This window comes from Penicillium manginii, assembly GCF_028828005.1.
Source record: "Penicillium manginii strain IBT 31320 chromosome Unknown utg000004l:1.0-7231830.0:1.0-7236170.0, whole genome shotgun sequence".
Classification (NCBI taxonomy): domain Eukaryota; kingdom Fungi; phylum Ascomycota; class Eurotiomycetes; order Eurotiales; family Aspergillaceae; genus Penicillium; species Penicillium manginii.
The window spans coordinates 6,056,529-6,074,182 of record NW_026643105.1 but is presented as its reverse complement, the minus strand read 5'-3'; the positions used below and the strand labels follow the sequence as shown (position 1 = coordinate 6,074,182).

At 48.4% G+C, this 17,654-nt stretch overlaps 7 protein-coding genes across 7 annotated transcripts; 4 read left to right on the top strand and 3 right to left on the bottom strand.

Annotated features, from left to right (window-relative positions):
* Positions 1 to 1,599: 1,599 nt before the first annotated feature.
* N7533_005966 (alpha-keto acid decarboxylase family protein) lies at positions 1,600 to 3,510 on the top strand (the record flags this gene model as incomplete). Its single annotated transcript, XM_057102616.1, has 3 exons — positions 1,600 to 1,614; positions 1,683 to 1,818; positions 1,874 to 3,510. The coding sequence occupies 3 exons, from the start codon at positions 1,600 to 1,602 to the stop codon at positions 3,508 to 3,510; spliced, it is 1,788 nt and encodes a 595-aa protein (XP_056962246.1).
* Positions 3,511 to 4,520: 1,010 nt separating this feature from the next.
* Positions 4,521 to 5,476, bottom strand: N7533_005965 (uncharacterized protein; the record flags this gene model as incomplete). Its single annotated transcript, XM_057102615.1, has 2 exons — positions 4,521 to 5,388; positions 5,451 to 5,476. The coding sequence occupies 2 exons, from the start codon at positions 5,474 to 5,476 to the stop codon at positions 4,521 to 4,523; spliced, it is 894 nt and encodes a 297-aa protein (XP_056962245.1).
* A 1,082-nt stretch (positions 5,477 to 6,558) lies between these two features.
* Positions 6,559 to 8,474, top strand: pbs2 (mitogen-activated protein kinase kinase PBS2; the record flags this gene model as incomplete). Its single annotated transcript, XM_057102614.1, has 2 exons — positions 6,559 to 8,058; positions 8,118 to 8,474. The coding sequence occupies 2 exons, from the start codon at positions 6,559 to 6,561 to the stop codon at positions 8,472 to 8,474; spliced, it is 1,857 nt and encodes a 618-aa protein (XP_056962244.1).
* A 966-nt stretch (positions 8,475 to 9,440) lies between these two features.
* On the top strand, positions 9,441 to 10,214 carry N7533_005963 (sulfotransferase family protein; the record flags this gene model as incomplete). Its single annotated transcript, XM_057102613.1, has 1 exon — positions 9,441 to 10,214. One exon carries the CDS (start codon positions 9,441 to 9,443, stop codon positions 10,212 to 10,214), a length of 774 nt encoding a protein of 257 aa, XP_056962243.1.
* A 566-nt stretch (positions 10,215 to 10,780) lies between these two features.
* On the top strand, positions 10,781 to 12,224 carry N7533_005962 (uncharacterized protein; the record flags this gene model as incomplete). Its single annotated transcript, XM_057102612.1, has 4 exons — positions 10,781 to 10,869; positions 10,920 to 11,039; positions 11,205 to 11,776; positions 11,845 to 12,224. The coding sequence occupies 4 exons, from the start codon at positions 10,781 to 10,783 to the stop codon at positions 12,222 to 12,224; spliced, it is 1,161 nt and encodes a 386-aa protein (XP_056962242.1).
* Positions 12,225 to 12,713: 489 nt separating this feature from the next.
* On the bottom strand, positions 12,714 to 13,177 carry N7533_005961 (uncharacterized protein; the record flags this gene model as incomplete). The annotated part of the gene is made up of 3 exons (XM_057102611.1): positions 12,714 to 12,857; positions 12,915 to 13,098; positions 13,155 to 13,177. 3 exons carry the CDS (start codon positions 13,175 to 13,177, stop codon positions 12,714 to 12,716), a joined length of 351 nt encoding a protein of 116 aa, XP_056962241.1.
* Positions 13,178 to 15,529: 2,352 nt separating this feature from the next.
* On the bottom strand, positions 15,530 to 17,315 carry glr1 (glutathione-disulfide reductase GLR1; the record flags this gene model as incomplete). Its single annotated transcript, XM_057102610.1, has 3 exons — positions 15,530 to 15,963; positions 16,022 to 16,854; positions 16,936 to 17,315. 3 exons carry the CDS (start codon positions 17,313 to 17,315, stop codon positions 15,530 to 15,532), a joined length of 1,647 nt encoding a protein of 548 aa, XP_056962240.1.
* Positions 17,316 to 17,654: the final 339 nt, after the last annotated feature.

Sequence of the window (17,654 nt, the reverse complement as noted above, 5' to 3'; positions counted from 1 at the left end):
CGATTTGTTTTGGCTCTGTTGTTTTCTTATTTGATCGGAAGCGGAATTTTAAATGATTCACTCAGGCTCCATCTACAGCACTACTGAGAGCCGCATGGTTATTGTTGTTGGTGCTGTCGGTCCAGTGGAACTCCTCTTGGCCGGAAAATCATTATCTCCGTTCTGAAGCTTGCGCTGATCTTCTCATTTGACTCCTCCGTATCCCAAGGTTTTATTGTGTAACCGATGCTTAAATTTGCCCTTTGCTTCTCTCTTTGTGTTCTCCCCAGGATTTTTTGTCGATCCAACACGATGCCCTCTTGTATTTGGCGGGATCTTTCTGAAGTTTAGAGAAAATTTGAAAGATACACAACTATTCGGAATAGAAAAGTCCAACCCTTATGTTGTTCGCCAGTCTTTCTCTACCATGGTCATGGAAGACCATCGAAAGACGGGTTGAAGGCGTTATATCCCTGATCACGAGTTTGAACTATGTGCAATCAAATCTAATGCAATTGGACAGTCATTAGTTACGTCAGTTTACACAATAGCTGGATTGAAATCTACTTCCAGAAATTTTGAAAAACATGATCCATACGAGTGGATAGGTCGTGAAGCAGACCCTGCGCAGTGACTAGTGGATTGCAGCGAGCTGGCATTGTCGATACTCGAAAGAGAAAAATCGTGGAACGTCTGAATCTGAATAATGTTGAATTTCCCATTCGAGGAATATTTAGCCACGTGTTCAGCTAATGAAAGATTGGGCAGGTACTCCTTTCAATCCATTCATAAACAGTAGGTGGCTATTTGCGGATCGGCAATTGAACCTGTATGACATCTCCCCCAAAGTAGACTTTCGATCCGGACCTTTCGCGCAGTAGAAAATTTGTAAAGACCCATTGATTGGCTAATCAGGGAGATCTTTCTATATTTTTATTCTTCAAGGTCACCATATGCATGCACTGAAGAATCGGAATTCTGTAGATAAAAGTGCATACATAATGCTGCGATGCTGCCTGTAAAGGGCTTCAAGTTCAAGTTCTTGTGAAACCTCAGTGGAGCTATCAGTCACATATGAACTGTTGCTAGTAACCAACTAGCATATCTCGTTAATCTCATTCAATCTCGCCCCTTCGGCACGCATCCTGATTAGGTATACACCCTACGCCATAGTTTCTTCAAGGAGTTCGGGCCAAAAACTATGATGCAAGCGCCAGAAAAACAGGTAATGAAGAGTGCATACAAGAATGTAGGGCCGGCAGTCTCTTTGCAGATCTTTCTGAAAAAGCGGCAGTTAGACACCACTTCGCTATACTGTAGACGGCTGACATTTCCAGACTTTCGATCGAATCCATATTATCCAATTAGAGCGTTCAAACTGTGGCTTCAGAGAATTCCGATCAACCACACCACCTGGGCAGTTAGTGAAGATCAATCTTGCTCGTCGGAAATCGGACTTTAGCACGCCATGAAAGGATATAAAGTTGGAGAGGACTCGCTCAATTTCTTCATTCTCATCCAACACAGTCCCATTCCACATATCTCACTCGAACAAACCATCTCACCCCATATAAGTATCGCAACCTTTGAGAGCAGTCAATAAAAGATAAAAGACCAAACATGTATCTTGCCGAGGTAACACCGTCCACGGGTCTCAACTCAATATTTCATCCCTGAATACTGACTGCCTTTCCGGATCTTAGTATCTTTTTCGGCGTATATACGAGCTCAACATTAGGGCCGTCTTTGGTGTACCGGGTGACTTCAACCTGACTGCTCTGGATTTTGTCGAAAAGTCTGGTCTCAAGTGGGTTGGAAATGCCAACGAGTTAAATGCCGGTGAGTTTGAAACCTCTATTAAATCTGACTGACCTACCGATATCTGACAGTTCAGGTTATGCCGCTGATGGCTATGCCCGTGTCAAGGGTATATCTGCGATTGTAACCACATTTGGCGTTGGCGAGCTGTCCGCTTTGAATGCTCTTGCAGGCGCCAGTGCTGAGCTTGTTCCTGTTATCCACATCGTCGGATTCCCACCCACCGCTGCGAAAGAGAATCGATTGCCGTTACACCACACACTGGGGGATGGAGACTACGATTTATTCATAGAAATGAGTGCTCGCATCTCTAGCGCTGTTGCTGTGCTAGACTCTGCAAAAGATGCAACGAAGATGATCGACGACACCATAATAGCTTGTGTCCGCTCCAGCAAGCCCGTCTATATTGGGCTTCCGATGGATTTTGTCATGGTCGATGTGGATGCGTCTTCTCTCGCAACGCCTCTTCCCCTCGAAGACCCTGGAGTAAATCCTATTTCTGAAGAGGATAATGCCGTCAGTGCTGTCATGGAGCGTATTGCAATGGCTCAAAATCCCGCTATTTTGGTTGATAGCCTTGCTGGACGTTGGCATGGGTTGCAGCCTACCAGAGCGTTTGTGGAGAGGTCTAATCTCCCTTGCTATTCATTTCCGATGGCTAAAGGAGTCATTGATGAGAGCCTCCCCAACTTTCGTGGAATTTACTCTGGATCTGTTTCTGAGCCTGGGGTTCAGGAGCAAGTTCAGCTATGTGATCTTATTATCCACATTGGACCTCGCCCTACAGATCTCAACACGGCCGGGTTCAAAAGCGACTTGCCGCATATCGAGACAATCAGTTTTCATCGAGATTCAATTCATATGAAAGAAGCTGATTTCTCAAGCATTCATATGAATGGAGTTCTGAGGAGGCTCTCCGAATCATTCTGCTCTACCAGATCAAATTCTGTGTCATCCACATCTGGTTCTTCTTCTAGAAAAAGTGAAGAAAGTGCAGAAACAGATCCGGATATTGACATGGGAGATTCAATGGATGCAATCCTTGGGCGAAAGATCAAATCCAGTCCGACGGTGACCCAAGATTGGATGTGGAAGCGAGTCAGTTCTTGGCTGGAAGAAGACGACATACTCTCCATGGACGTCGGAACTTCCGCATTTGGTGCATTGTGGACAAGACATCCCCGTGGAACAGAATCGTTATTCCAACTCCTATGGTCTTCCATCGGGTTTGCTTTAGGGGCCGCTGTAGGTGCGGCATTTGCTGCAAGAGAACAGGGGGCCGAATGCATTCCCCCCCGAAAACGACGTACGATCCTCTTTACTGGCGACGGAAGCTTCCAGATGACTGCCCAGGAAGTGAGTACCATGGTTCGCCACAATCTTGGGGTGATCATCTTCGTTATCTGTAACGAGGGTTACACAATCGAACGCATGATTCATGGCTGGGACAAGGACTATAACGATATCCAGCCTTGGGATTTCAAGCTCTTACCGTTTGTGTTCAAGCCAGAATCCGATGCCGTGCGAACGTACAGTGTTCATACTGAGGCGGATCTTGATGATGTGCTCACAGACGCTCAGTTTGGCCCCGCTGACAATTTCGAGGGTTCAAATGCCCCGCCATTGCGTTTGGTGGAGGTTCACATGGCCAAAGAAGATGCTCCGCAGTCTTTGCATCATATGATTGATGCAATATGTCGACAGAAGAAGTAAGGGAGAATGGCAAGGCCGACCGTGCGATAAGGATTTAAGACGAGCTTCGATTTTCGGGAAAGCTAGAATTGGGAATTTCGTTGAGAAGAGATATCATGATACTACTAGTACTAGAGGATGATGCATTGGTTGCTATAAAAAAAAAGACAGACGAGCGAAACGGAAGTCCAGAAATACGCATTCAAGTTATGTTCATAGACTAAATCGGATAGTTTGGAATTATTAGATTGATTCAATATTGATAATGGTATTGCTAAGTGAGTTTGGACAATCTACTTCTACAATTTCGGCCCTGTATGCCCAGGTGCTTTCTAATCCATGTTAGTCCCGGAGTAGATTCCTTATTGTATGATGCAAGACTCACTCATTTGCCCCTTGCGCAACACTAAACCATGATGATGATGATGATGATGGCAATGCCTTGTGTAACATACTCGCCGCTCACTCTTTCCTGGAACAAATTGTAGCAGCCTCCCATCCTACTATTATTGTCTTTAGTGTATAGTTGTCTGGTAGCGGGCCTGCGGGCCTATTTCATGCCCCCAAGGGCTCACGAATAAGACAGAGATACGGAATATGGACCTAAAAAGTAAGTACACCAAGAACTGCAAAGCCCGTCGAAGAAAAGCAGTCTGCATATCAAATTCGGTGCGATCACCTGGGCAGCACGCTCTGTTTTAGAGACTGAAGCGGATAGTATATGATAACGTAACGCCTTGGAAGATTGGAGATTTTCGTGATCCAAGACAAATTTCGTATTCCCCTAGTAACTAAGGAATGTATATAGAATTAACCTGATCCCCCCCCTTTAAGCATCGTCCTTGACTAGCTTTCGAATTGACTTAATTGAGACTGACTAGAAAAGTTCTTCTCCCGTTCGGCTTTCCCCTAACCAATGTATGCCGTAGATTGTCATTGACCGAGAAGATATCTACCGGCATGATTCAAGTTCTCAGGTAATACAGACACGTCGTAATTAGGCATGCAGTGACACAGTTAGATCTCCACGCTTAGAGTCGGCTGCGCGAGTGAGGTTGGTTCCTGGAGGTGGATATAGCACCCGATGGGGCCGGGTTGAAACTCAAAACAGACAAGTCCCCACCCTCCCAGAACCTCTGGACAGCCGTCCAATACCGATCTGCATCTTCTATCATGAGTGTGCAGTGCGATCCAGATTCGAAAACAATTTGATCGGCGGTATATCCCTGGGATCTGGCCTCTTTAAAGTGAGATTGAACATCCTCCCAGCCCACCATGACATCTTCTTTAGAGTATATATACAACCTTTTCGCATCTGTGCCAAACGTGTTTGGATCGTTCAATGCGAGACGTAGGTCTCGCACTGCGCGAATGAACCCAGCATGCTGTAAACCATTGAGTATAGAAAGTGAGGGGTATAATAAAGTACCGCTGATAAACTGCGCTATTGTGTTTTGGGGCACAGAGAGAAGAGCAGCACGATATGATCTTTCAAAGGTGTCATCTCCAGGGGAGCAGTCTAGAATTATACCCCGAATACTAGAAAGAAATGCCACTCCATGGTCGTCTTCTTCTCTCATTGCGAGGGATAGCTGTACCCCGATATTGCACCCTCCGTGAGAGAATAGATGGAATAAAATGCCAGGTTTGTCATCTGTACCCCGGGGCTCGTCGCCAGTCGCCGAGGCCAGGACGTGGCGGATGGCGCGGCGGGCGGGATTGAGACGACGTCGAATCCATCTGAATGGCCGAAAAGCAGTGTCGGGAATGCTGGTCGTAATCAAAAGAAGAGCCGAGGATGGGTAGAGCTGGCGATACTGAGCGAGATACTTGTTGATTCGGCGGGGGTGGCACCCCCAGCCCAGGTACACAAGACCACTAAGGCAGGCGCAAGTGTTTCTGGTCCACCAGAGCTGTCATTACCTGGCGGTTCATGCAAGTAAATATCCTCACCAATCAACCGCAAAGGCTCGAATATTGATGCCATTGCGACGTACCGGATGATGGAGCGTCACAAGGAGAGGAAAGGATCCCCGCGGGAGATGTTCAGGTCCGTGCGTTTGCTTCGTCCTAAAAGCCAGACATAAGATTGCTAGTACCTAGGTAGTTAGTTCAAGTTAGTTTTACGCTGACCAAAGCCAAAACTCATCAGCCTAGATTTAGGTGACGGTATACTACATGTGGCATATTGGCGGGCCTCCCGCCACAACCTAGTTGTTGTTAGCATGCACGTTATGTAGTATGTCTCCGGTCGAGTCGCTTGGGTCGGAAGCCACAACGAAAAGTGGAGCAGAGTGTCCCATGGCCCGAATCAACAAGTCGAGGCCGAAGGTTCATTCTTATCCGGCGAATTGAATGGGACCATACCGACCATGTTTCACCAAGGGTGAAGCGAAACCAGGATTTCCATGTCGAACGGTCACTAGTAACCGCCTATGAACCGACCTGCGAAGACGCAATTTGCAGTGTGTCGACGAATGAGTTCTCGGTATATTCCGGAGTATCTTTGGGGCACGGCATGTTGTAAATTGAATGTGCTACTCCGCTGTGTCAAAACCTGCTTTTGGGTCAAGAGTTCTCTGTGATTGGCCGGTACGACCGCCCGGTTAGAGATGTGAAGGCGACCAGACCAAGGTGGGAAAAGGACTTGGGGGAGTGAGATCAGTGGGGGGTGAAGGATCGGAAAGAAATGAAAAAAATAAAAAAATAAAAAATAGAATCGAAAGAGATGAAGCCAGCAGTGACGCAGGTGGGGGGGGAAAAATCAAGGTAGATGTAGGAAGTTGGTTTTAATTTGTAGAGGATGTAGTGAGGTAGGTTGGAGAGTGCACCTTCCCTTCCTTCACATTTTCTGCCGACTTCCCCCTCCTCCACCTCCTCCTCCTTCTTCTTCTCTTTATTTTCCTTTCCTACACTTTGAACTTTTCCCAAGCATCATCATCCTTTTCTAGCGCCCGCGCTGCGGCCACACTCCAAGACGGCACCCTCACACCAATTGCACCGGCCCTTGTCGTCGGTTCGCATTCCTCGGCCCCCATAGTCCTTTCTCTCGCACGCGCGCCGAGCACTATGGCCGACTCCCCCGCCGATTCCCCCCTCGCCGATGAGGAACTCGCTCCTCTCGATCCTGCATCACCTATCACGCAAGTCGGCTCTGCTTCTACGCCAAATTTGAATCCTATCCCCTCTCCTGAACCTCCAGCTGGTATCTCCCCCTCGTCGACGCATATCGGTCAGATCAATGCCGCTCGGCGGGGTGCGGGTACCCCGCCACGCCCCCTTCCCTCCATGAGCTCACAAGGGGTCGGAGGACTGAACCAGGATATCATGGCCAAAATGAAAGCTTTCTCTCTTTCCAGACAGGGTGCTCCTACTGCACTCCCACACACTGCCTCCACCGGGACGATACCAACGTCCCAGGAGGCTGGTGCCGGCGGTGCTTTGGCGGGACGCATGCCGACCACACGTCCCAATATCAAGGACTGGTCCTCCTCCCCCTCCATCCCCGCCGTCAATTCCGTACCCGCATCTCCGCGACCGGGTCCGACCGGCGGCTTGGCCGCAAAACGTATGAAACCCGGTCTGAAGCTGTCAGATGTCACCGGACCGCCACCGCCAGTCAATGGCGCGGACCCCAAGCCTGCGGAGCAGAATGGTGGTGGTGGTGGCGGCGGCGGCGGCGGAGGAGGAGAATCGGCCTTCACCAAGTACGCCGAGTTCATTGATACCAAGGCCGGAACCTTGAATTTCAAAAATAAGGCCATCTTGCATGGAGGTGGTGTGGAGTTTTCCTCGGGGCATAGCTTCAAGATCTCCCTTGATGAAGTCGATCGGTTGGATGAGCTAGGCAAGGGTAATTATGGTACGGTTTACAAAGTCCGACACAGTCGCCCGCAAATGCGAAAGCCTGGAACGGGTCTAGGTGGGATCGTTAGTCGAGTGCCGGGCCATGACGACGATTTGGTCCGCCAAGATAACCTGTCTGGTGTGACGATGGCCATGAAGGAAATTCGCCTTGAGTTGGATGAGAGCAAGTTCGCCCAAATCATCATGGAATTGGATATCCTACATCGCTGCGTCTCGCCCTTCATCATCGATTTCTACGGAGCGTTCTTCCAAGAAGGAGCTGTCTACATGTGTGTCGAATTCATGGATGGAGGTTCAATCGACAAATTGTACGAAGGCGGTGTTCCCGAGAATATCCTACGTAAAGTTACCCTCTCGACCATCATGGGATTGAAAGCGCTCAAGGACGAGCATAATATCATTCATCGCGACGTCAAACCCACGAATATTCTGATCAACAGCAAGGGTCAGATCAAGATCTGTGATTTCGGAGTCAGTGGGAACTTGGTTGCCAGCATTGCAAAGACAAACATTGGTTGTCAAAGTTACATGGCTCCAGAGCGAATCGCCGGCGGTGGAATGCAGCAATCCGGAGCGAGCAGCGGTGGAACATATAGTGTTCAAAGCGACGTCTGGAGTCTGGGTCTGTCAGTCATCGAATGCGCAATGGGACGTTACCCGTACCCGCCGGAGACCTTCACCAACATCTTCAGCCAGCTTCATGTGAGTGGTTTGCCTACTAATTTAACATTACTACTCAGATCTAACCTGATTCGAATTAGGCAATCGTCCATGGCGAACCGCCTGGTCTCCCTGAATCTGGATACTCGGAGGAGGCTCATGCATTCGTGCGTGCTTGCCTCGACAAGAGCCCCAAAAACCGACCGTCGTACAACATGTTACTGCGTCATGCATGGCTTGTGCCTCTCATGCGCCCACCGCCTGAGGCTGAAGCAGCGGCTGCCTCCGAGTCATCGGAACCTGGCCAGGATCCTCCATCATCCATCACCGAGGATAAAGAGGTCGCCGACTGGGTCCACCAGCAGCTTCAACGTCGGAAAGACGGTCTCCTCCACGACGTCGAAAAGCCAGCCCTACACGCTGTGGCTCTGGACAAAGTGGCGAACAACCCCGGATAAGATGATTCTAGAAACCCCCCCAACGACGAACTGAAAATCTGGAACTGTCAGCATTGAAAAATCTTGTAATATTGTCTTGTGACTCCAAGAAATATTTTCTCATCTCTGGATTCAACAACGTGCAGGGAAAGTGGCGCAGGCGCTGCTGGCCTTGACGCTGTGCGTGCACCCGTTAATCTGCCGAGCCGCTTCTTCTCTGACGTTGCAACTTCCCAGTGTGACTTCAGGGGAAGACTTGAATCGCAGCTTCCATCTATGACCACATAATCAGCATCTGCATAGAGCTATGTCACTTGGGAACCATGAGCCCTGCCTGAACCAGGGGTTCGAACGCAGGATACTCCCAGTTCATGGTTAAAGTGGAATACCTATTACCCTCTTAAGTGCGAGAGAAGGAACATATCTTGAACCATACATCATGCTCTACGATATTTTGAATCCATTCCACGTTTCACATACGGCCAAGACGGTACCCATCGATGGATGTCCAAAATCATAGTGCTTTTTTTTTGAGATGCATAGCACGAATAATGCTGTAAATAACATTGATACTACCCAGTAGTAGGAGTAGATGAATTTCAATGATACCACACATAAACCTAAACAATAACTCAAATTTCCTAGAATTCATTTAGATGTGGGCATGAGGGGACTGTTTGGGGAGGATGGCTCTGAACTGGCCCCGGGGGCCATGGGGCTATGACTGCCAGACAACAACGTATCGAGCAAGTTCAAGCCTCACTTATAATTTTACCAAGTCCCGTCAAAGGAAGTGAAACTTTATCGAATCGATAACCTATCTGGATACCTGAAGGGACCATCTCCAACCCAATTTAATCTGATACTTCCGTCATAGGCGGTGTCCTACTTTTAAGGGGAAACACCACCGACGTCAGACCCTCTTCCGTGGAACGTCGTTACCGCCTCCTTGGGGTCCAGGTTCGTTGACATCCTAGTATCATCAGCATGGGGCAGAAGGCCTCTCTTCCGCAGCCTGGGACCCGGTTCCAAATCATTGGTGCAGGCCTTCCACGCACTGGAACAGCCTCTCTCACCATGGCCTTGGAAACCCTGCTAGATGGCCCAATCTGGCATGGTGGTACGCAAACCACTCTGGGCCCTCCATCTCAAATCAAGGCCTGGGGGAGAATTTTGAGACATTGGCTAGCTGGAACAGTCCCCGATCGATCAGCTGCCTTGAAACTCATCGAGCACGAATTAGATGGCTACGCTGCCATCACCGATTGCCCTGGCGGCCAACTTGTGCCCGAATTATTGGAACTGTACCCAACCGCCAAAGTCATCTGTACAGTCCGCGACCCCATCAAATGGGAGAAGAGCCTGGATCAAGTGAGAGGATTCACTTTAATGTGGTGCATCCAGGCCATTCTTCTGCCTCTTCCCGGCATGCGACACTTTATCTCATACTGCACGCTTCTACGCGACCAATGGGTGGAAATATACGGTGAAGCCATCCCAACACGTCAGACTTACATTCGACATATTTCCTGGCTGAAAGAAGTCGTTCCCGAGGACCGATTGGTGTTTTTTGACGTGCGCGATGGCTGGGAGCCGCTCTGTGAAGCTCTCGACAAGGAGGTTCCGAAAGACTTACCATTCCCCCACGTCAACGATGGGGACGCGATAGGGGAAGTTGCGAAATTGCATGTGCGACGGGGCCTCACTCGATGGGCTATTATTTTGACCTGCGTGGCTGCTGCGGTCGCATACATTGTCTAACGATTCATACACAGGGGGTGGAGGAGTCGGTTTGTTTGCGTGGGTCGACAACGAAGTCGTTTTCTGCTTTAGTTATACTAGTGACCCCGTCTCATGATCATGAGTCTCAATAGAGCTCCATCTTTCTAGCGCGCGACTGCGCCATCAATGCGAAGCTTTCTAGATCGCATTACGCGTTGCACACAATCATGCCCCCATCTAAAGCCGTCTGAAGCCTTCCCGACCCCCACAGTTCCAGCCCCTAATGCCATCTGCGCCTAGTGGATGCCTAGCAGGGGTCTTATTTTGATTTCAACCAATAAGTGCAGGCCTGAAAAGTAAAATTTCCGCCAAGCATGACAAAAGATGGCCCAGGTAAAATTGCACTCTATAACTGAGGATCATCTCCGTAATTCAGACTTGGTGGAGCTTCCCCAGATTATCTCCAGGTTTTTCCCATGGGGAGACGGGGTTTCTAGCTCCATCGCATCGTCTATATAATAGTGACCATCCATCCTTAAATTGGTCGATTATCACCATAACAATACTTCATTCGCCGGACTGACCCACGCAGGGAAACTACCACGATGATAACCAACATCTACATCATCATCACAGCCATGTCGGTCATAGGCGGAACGCTATTTGGCTTTGACTTGTCTTCGATGTCAGCCATGTGAGTCATTCTTGAAGATCACTCGGTGCTCTTGTCTGATACTTTCTCAGAATAGCAACCAACCAATACAAGTCCTACTTCAACCAGGGACCACATGGATATCCATTCAGTGATGCCCCCCAATGCTCGGATCCTCGATCATTGATACAGGGTGATATGACAGCATCCTGGTATAACAGCATCCTTGCCCGGAGGCTCCCTTATAGGAGCTCTTGTGTCTGGACTACTTACAGATGCATTTGGAAGAAAATCGTCGATTCAAACTGGCTCTCTTATCTGGTTCGTCTGCTCTCTCCACTTGACGGACTTTGGCGTTTCTGACTCTCGTATTACAGGGTCATTGGAAGTGTCATTTCCTGTGCGGCACAAAACTTCCCTATGCTGGTTGTTGGCCGATTCATCAATGGTATTTGTGTTGGAATCTGCTCTGCGCAGGTACCAGTCTATGTCGCCGAGTTGGCACTAGCCCATAAAGGAGGTCTTGTCGTCGGCGCGCCGCAATGGGCCATTACCTGGGCCATCTTGATTACGTTTTACATCTCATATGGGTGTTCATTTCTGGAAGGCACGGCGTCATTCAGGGCTCCTTGGGCTTTGCAGACGATTCCGGTTATTTTTTTCTTCTTTGGAATATTCTGGATGCCTGAGTCCCCGCGATGGCTCGCGAAACAGGACCGCTGGGATAAATGTCAGAAAATTCTGATGCTCATCCATGCCGATAATAATCCTGATGATGACCTGGTCCGAATGGAGCTTCAACGGTTGAGAGAAGCATGTGACATGGACCGCATCCAGTCTAATGTTTCTTTCACTGAGTTGGTAAAGCCGCCAATGCTTTGGAGGTTCCACATTGGAGTTTTCGTGCAGATCTGGTCTCAATTGACCTGCATCAATGTCATTATGTATTGTGAGTAATACGCAACTACCTACTAGCAGGTATATTGCTTGGGTATGAGTTTGCTAACTGGATTCAAGACATCACATTTGTGTTTGGCATGGCGGGGCTAAGTGGTAATAATAATTTGGTCGCATCTTCTATCAACTATGTCATCAATGTTTTCGTTACAATTCCTGCTCTACTATATTTGGACAAAGTCGGCCGACGACCCATTCTACTGATGGGCAGTATTTCACTCACGGTATGGTGGTTTCTTTGTGCTGGACTCATGGGAGGCTACGGCTCCTCGGCACCTCCAGGCGGATTAAATCACATCGCAGAGGAAAGTTGGTCGATAACCGGCACCCCCGCGAAAGTGGTAATCGCATGTTCCTATTTGGTGGTAGCTTCTTTTGCACCTAGTTGGGGACCGGTGTCTTGGGTATATTCACCAGAGCTGTTCCGCCTACGCCTTTGAGGAAAAGCCGTTGCGATCTCCACTGCCAGCAATTGGATGTTCAACATTGCATTGAGCTATTACACTCCTCCCGCTTTTGTGAGTATCCAATGGAAGACCTATCTTATCTTCGGCGCTTTTAGCTTTGCAATGGCGCTCCATGTGTTCTTTTGTTTCCCTGAGACTGCAGGGAAAATATTGGAGGAAGTTGAAGGGCTGGCTACTGAAGGAAAACCGAGCGCCATGGAAAGCTGCATCGCAAAAGCAGGATTTGGGAAATGGGGCGCTGGAATCTATCCACGCCCTAGAAAAAGGAGAAGAGGAGATTCATGTTGAGAGTGCTTGAGCTGATTCTCAAAGAATGATTGAGAAGAAAACTACTAATAGTAGGCTTATGACTTTCCAAAGTTCCGATACCTCTTTTGCATATTTTTGATCAAATAAATATTCGAGATACTAGTACTTGTTTTATTCTGACGACTTGAAAGGTTCATGTAATATATCATTGAATTAAGAGCGTGAATTCTCAGGAGGGTTGTCGGCAATAACCGGCGAAAGAAAATATTCAGAGTTGCTCTCGATAGGTCTTGGTGGCAGTGCAAAGGTGTAGCCATTTGCTTCAGTGTCGGAAATAAGCTCTTGGACACGTTGACGCTGCATCTCGTTTTGCACAGGACCCATGATCGTGCTCTAATTTGTGGCGTCACCAACCTGAATCGTCGATGCAGCCTTCACCATAGCCTCCAAGAATGGCTGGTAAACATTCTCGTGGACATACACCCTCTTTATGGCAACGCACACTTGGCCAGAGAACACAAAACAGCCTTGAACAACTTCCGATGCTGCCTTTTCGATATCAACGTTGGGGAAAACAATAGCCGGGTCATTGCCGCCACTATGAAACAAAAATTAGCGCAACTCGCAGTTTGAGGGGATGCAAAATATGCTTACAGTTCTAGAGTCACACGCTTCATTGTATTGGCAGCTCATTGCATGATCTTCTTTCCAGTGGCGCTGGATCCAGTGAAAGAGATTTTGTGGATATAAGGATGGCTCACAAGTGCAGGCCCAAGTGAATTATCGCCCCCAAGGACCTGGATCACACCAGGCGGAAAGAAAGGCTGCACTAGCTCTACCAATTTCAGGGTAGAGTAGGGTGTGAATGGCGAAGGTTTCACAATGATGCTGCAACCACTTAAGACTGCTGCAAGGACCTTTCCCATGGCTAAGACGATAGGAAAGTTCCAGGGGCAGATAGCGGCAACGACTCCCACGGGAACATGGCGTGTCGTGATGATGCGATGGTCATCTTCAATATGTTCTTCGGGAGCGCAATTGCAAGTGATGGTCAAATAACGAAATCACTTCATTGGCCTCGCCCGCTGCCAACGCGCGGGTCTTACCACATTCTGCCATAAGAAGTGTGGTGAAATCCTCGCAGTACCCTTTGTAAGACTCCTTCCACTGGCTGATTTTTATCGCTCTTTTTTAGAATGGAGTGCTGACCAGACTTTGAAGGTGTCATTGGCAGATTTCACAGCCTCTTCCACATCCTTCAAGGTGGCCACTGGCCAATCCCAAAGCCTTTCCCCTGTCGATGGATCATTGCTATTTTTGAATTCAAACGCACTCCGACATTCCCCATTCACAATATTGAAAAAAATTTCGAAGGTGGAATTGGAGCTTCCCATGGTCAGATAAAATATGATAGAAGAATACTGCTCGGTAATAAAGTATTAGAAGAACTGAGGGGGAGAATTAGAAGAGCTGTTAGGGATTAATGTTATTTAGACCCCCTATGAAGGGACTTAATGCGTGTCAAGTGGGATATAGTCATCTTTAGCCGCCTCCGGGAGAAATTTCGACATACTAGGTGTAGAATCCCGGGTAAGGACGGAAGTGGGCTTGAAACAATTACTACTACTACTACTACTACTACTACTACTACTACTACTACTACTACTACTACTACTACTACTACTACTACTACTACTACTACTGAGGTAATAATATTTTCTTATATACCTAGGTATCTGTAGCTATGCATTTCAGTTTTCGGCTTTCGCTAGTCTGCTACCACAGTTATAGTCGACTAAGAGTTCCGGGGGCACTACTAGTAGACGGTTTAAGATGGGAAAGGGCCAGTGGTGATTGATATATGATCATGATAACATCCATTTAGAACCCATTTCAGCTTAAACTTGAACTTTTATTGGCATCTCATATACATAAAAAACAACATTCCACTCTTAAGTTTTCTCTGTATTGTTGTCATCTTTCTTTGATCCTACCTCACGAAACGAAAGTCCCCAGAATGGATATCCCGAAGACACACAAGGCTATGACTTGACGTTCCAGGTTGTTATTTTTCTATTGCATGCTTGCATACTATCAGTATCTGTAGCATGGGTCCTTATATTTGGATCAACTTGTTCTATTTCATCTTCGCCTTCTACTTATTGAATAATATGATATCCATGCAGTAGGAAGAGTAAAAAGAAATACATCTGTTACTAGTAGCCAATCAACCTAATATGGGGGCATTGTATGAACTCAGGTGCTACTATTTATTTTCCTAGCTCCTTCTGAAATAATTGCTATTGGCTATAGCTTCGCGATCGGATCTCGGGCAATAGATGGGTGAAGATAACGTTAATTCTAGCCGAGGAACTTGATCAAAAACCAAGCACAATACTTCTGAAAGTCATACAGCACGCCGAGAGGCTAAAGACGGTTCTGAGTACAGTCTTACTTTTTGCATGGGCTCTTGGTGGAGTTCGATTCCTTGCCGACGTCCACAGGTCATGACGCATAACAAAGTATTTAAGAGTATCGTTGACTGAGACTGGGTGAGTATTCTTCTCGAGGAATAAGTCTATTACTGTTATTTGAAAGACTTGAGGCATATTTCCGGAAATTCCTTCACAAAAAATGACTGTTGCAAAGAACGAAGTGGCTTTTTCCCACATCTCCGTTAAAGAGCTACATCCAAATTTCGCTGCAGAGATTAGTGGTGTAGAATTCTCTTTCTGCTCTATCCGATGAGGTGTTTAGGGAGATATCCCAGGCAGTTACAAAAGCGAGCAGCTTATCAACGTTCCCTTTGTCCCGAAATTAACGAGAAATCCATTCTGTTACTTTTGTCATGCAATCGGCCTTTTCGTCCAATCTTTTTCTAGGGGCAAGGCCGGGGCTATTCGGGAAAAGTTCAAGGAATAAGTGTACCAAGCCTGATTCATTCATAATCGTGTTTATTATCTATCTTCATCCACGATTCAGATTCGCAGACAGTGCTGTTCATGTAGGATGAAATCGGCTACGAAAATCTACCGCAGGGTAACCAGCTCCTCGGCGCTAGTGGGGTGGATAGCAACACAGCTATCAAAGTCCTGCTTAGTAGCACCCATCTTCACGGCGACACCGAATCCCTGGAGCATCTCACCAACACCCAGACCCAAAATGTGCAGGCCAACAACCTTTTCTTGGGGACCGGCGCAGATGATCTTCATCTCAGTGGGGTTCTTGGCCTTCTCCTCAGCAGGCAGGACGTCATAGAACATGGCAGTAAACTTGGTGTGGTAGATCTTGATCTTGTCGTCGCCGTAGCGTTGGCGGGCCTCGGGCTCGGTGAGACCGACAACACCAACCTCGGGGTGGGAGAAGACGACAGTCGGGATGTTCTCATACGAGATCTTGGAGTGCTTGAGCTCGGGAGGACCAAAGATACGATTGCCAAGCTGGCGACCGGCGGCAATGGCAACTATCGCACGTGTTAGAATATCATGATTTAGACTGCGGGGTAGTCAGGTTATACATACCGGGTGTGAGCTCGGCCTGGCCAGTAACATCGCCAATAGCGTAGACTCCCTCGACCGAAGTGTTCTGGTACTCATCGACAACAATGTGGCCGCTAGGGCTCAGCTTGATGCCGGGGATATCAATGTGCAGGTCCTCGACCTCGGGGGCACGGCCAACAGCCCACAGGAGCTCGTTGACTTCCAGCTCTGAACCGTCGTGGCTGATCAACTTGATCAGGCGATCCTTGCCCTTGCCGTCACGAATAAGCTTGATCTCCTTGAAGCCAGAGTGGTTACGGTGAAGCTTGACACCAGCAGCATCGTAACGGTCGGTCATGGTCTTCTGAACCATAGGGTCGAACTTGCGCAGGAAGTGCTCGCCACGGATGAACATGTGAGTCTCGACATCTGCGGCGTTCATCACACCGGCCAGCTCAACGGCAATGTAGCCAGCACCGACAACGGCAACCTTGGGAGGGAGCTCTTCGAGCTCGAAGAAGCCATCGCTAGTGATACCGTGCTCGGCACCGGGCACCTTAGGAACATTGGGACGGCCACCGGTAGCGATCAGAATGTGCGGCGCAGTGAAGCGGGAAACGCTGCCATCCTCGTTGGCAACCTCGATCACATTGGACTCGACGAAGCGAGCGCGGCCGTGGACAAGGTCAATACCTTCGCGGCCCCAGTTGCGCTCATAGATACCATTCAGTCGCTTGATAACGGCATCACGGGTGTTCTTGAAGTGGGTATAATCAAACTTGACTTTCTCGGGGATATCATAGCCGTAGTGCTTGCCAACCTCGAGCATCTCGTTGATGGTCGCGAAGTTCCAGGTCATCTTCTTGGGAACGCATCTAGACAATCCGGTCAGCATGTACATCCTTGCAGTGGCTCTCTCATAACCGACGCAACGATACTTGGAATCGAAAACCTACCCTACGTTAACGCAGGTACCGCCAGACCGGCCACTCTCCACGATCAAGGTCTTTGCGCCGTACCAGCCGGCTGCGCGGCGACCGCTGCCACTACCACCGCTGCCACCACCCAGGACAATGTAATCATATTGCTGAACGTCGACGGGAGCCATTGTTGAGGATGTGTTGCTCTCAAGGGAAGGAGAAGAGGCAAAATGACGGGTAATTGAGGAAAGACGAGAGCTCGGAGCAGTTGAGAGCGAGGGCGAAGAGAAGGGCTTCAGGGTAGCCAGGGTTCGATTTACGGTCGGTCGACCGGTGTGAATGTGCTTGCTGGGGCACCGGAATAAGGGAGAGCTGCGAAGGCTGCGAGAGGATGTGGGGATGGAGCGGGAAAGCATGGAGGAGGGGTATTTGTATTTACAAGGAGGGGAAGAAATGAGCTGACAAAAAAAGGTGGTGACGATATCGGGCTGGGCTTCGATACGCGCCGAAATACGTGGACGCTTTTCGATGCCTGAGCGCCTGATTCATGTGATTATAAATCACATAGGGTAGCGCGCTAGATTACGAAGGTAGTAAGCAGTGAGGATTACGGTAGGCTCCGCCCGGGGTTTCGGCTTTTGATGCGTAATGTAAATGGAATTTCAAGTGTGTAGTAAATTTCGTCTTATGTGGGTTACTGAAGTATTGAAAGGTGGAGAGAAAGGTAAATGAATGTGAAGATGGCACTAAGCACC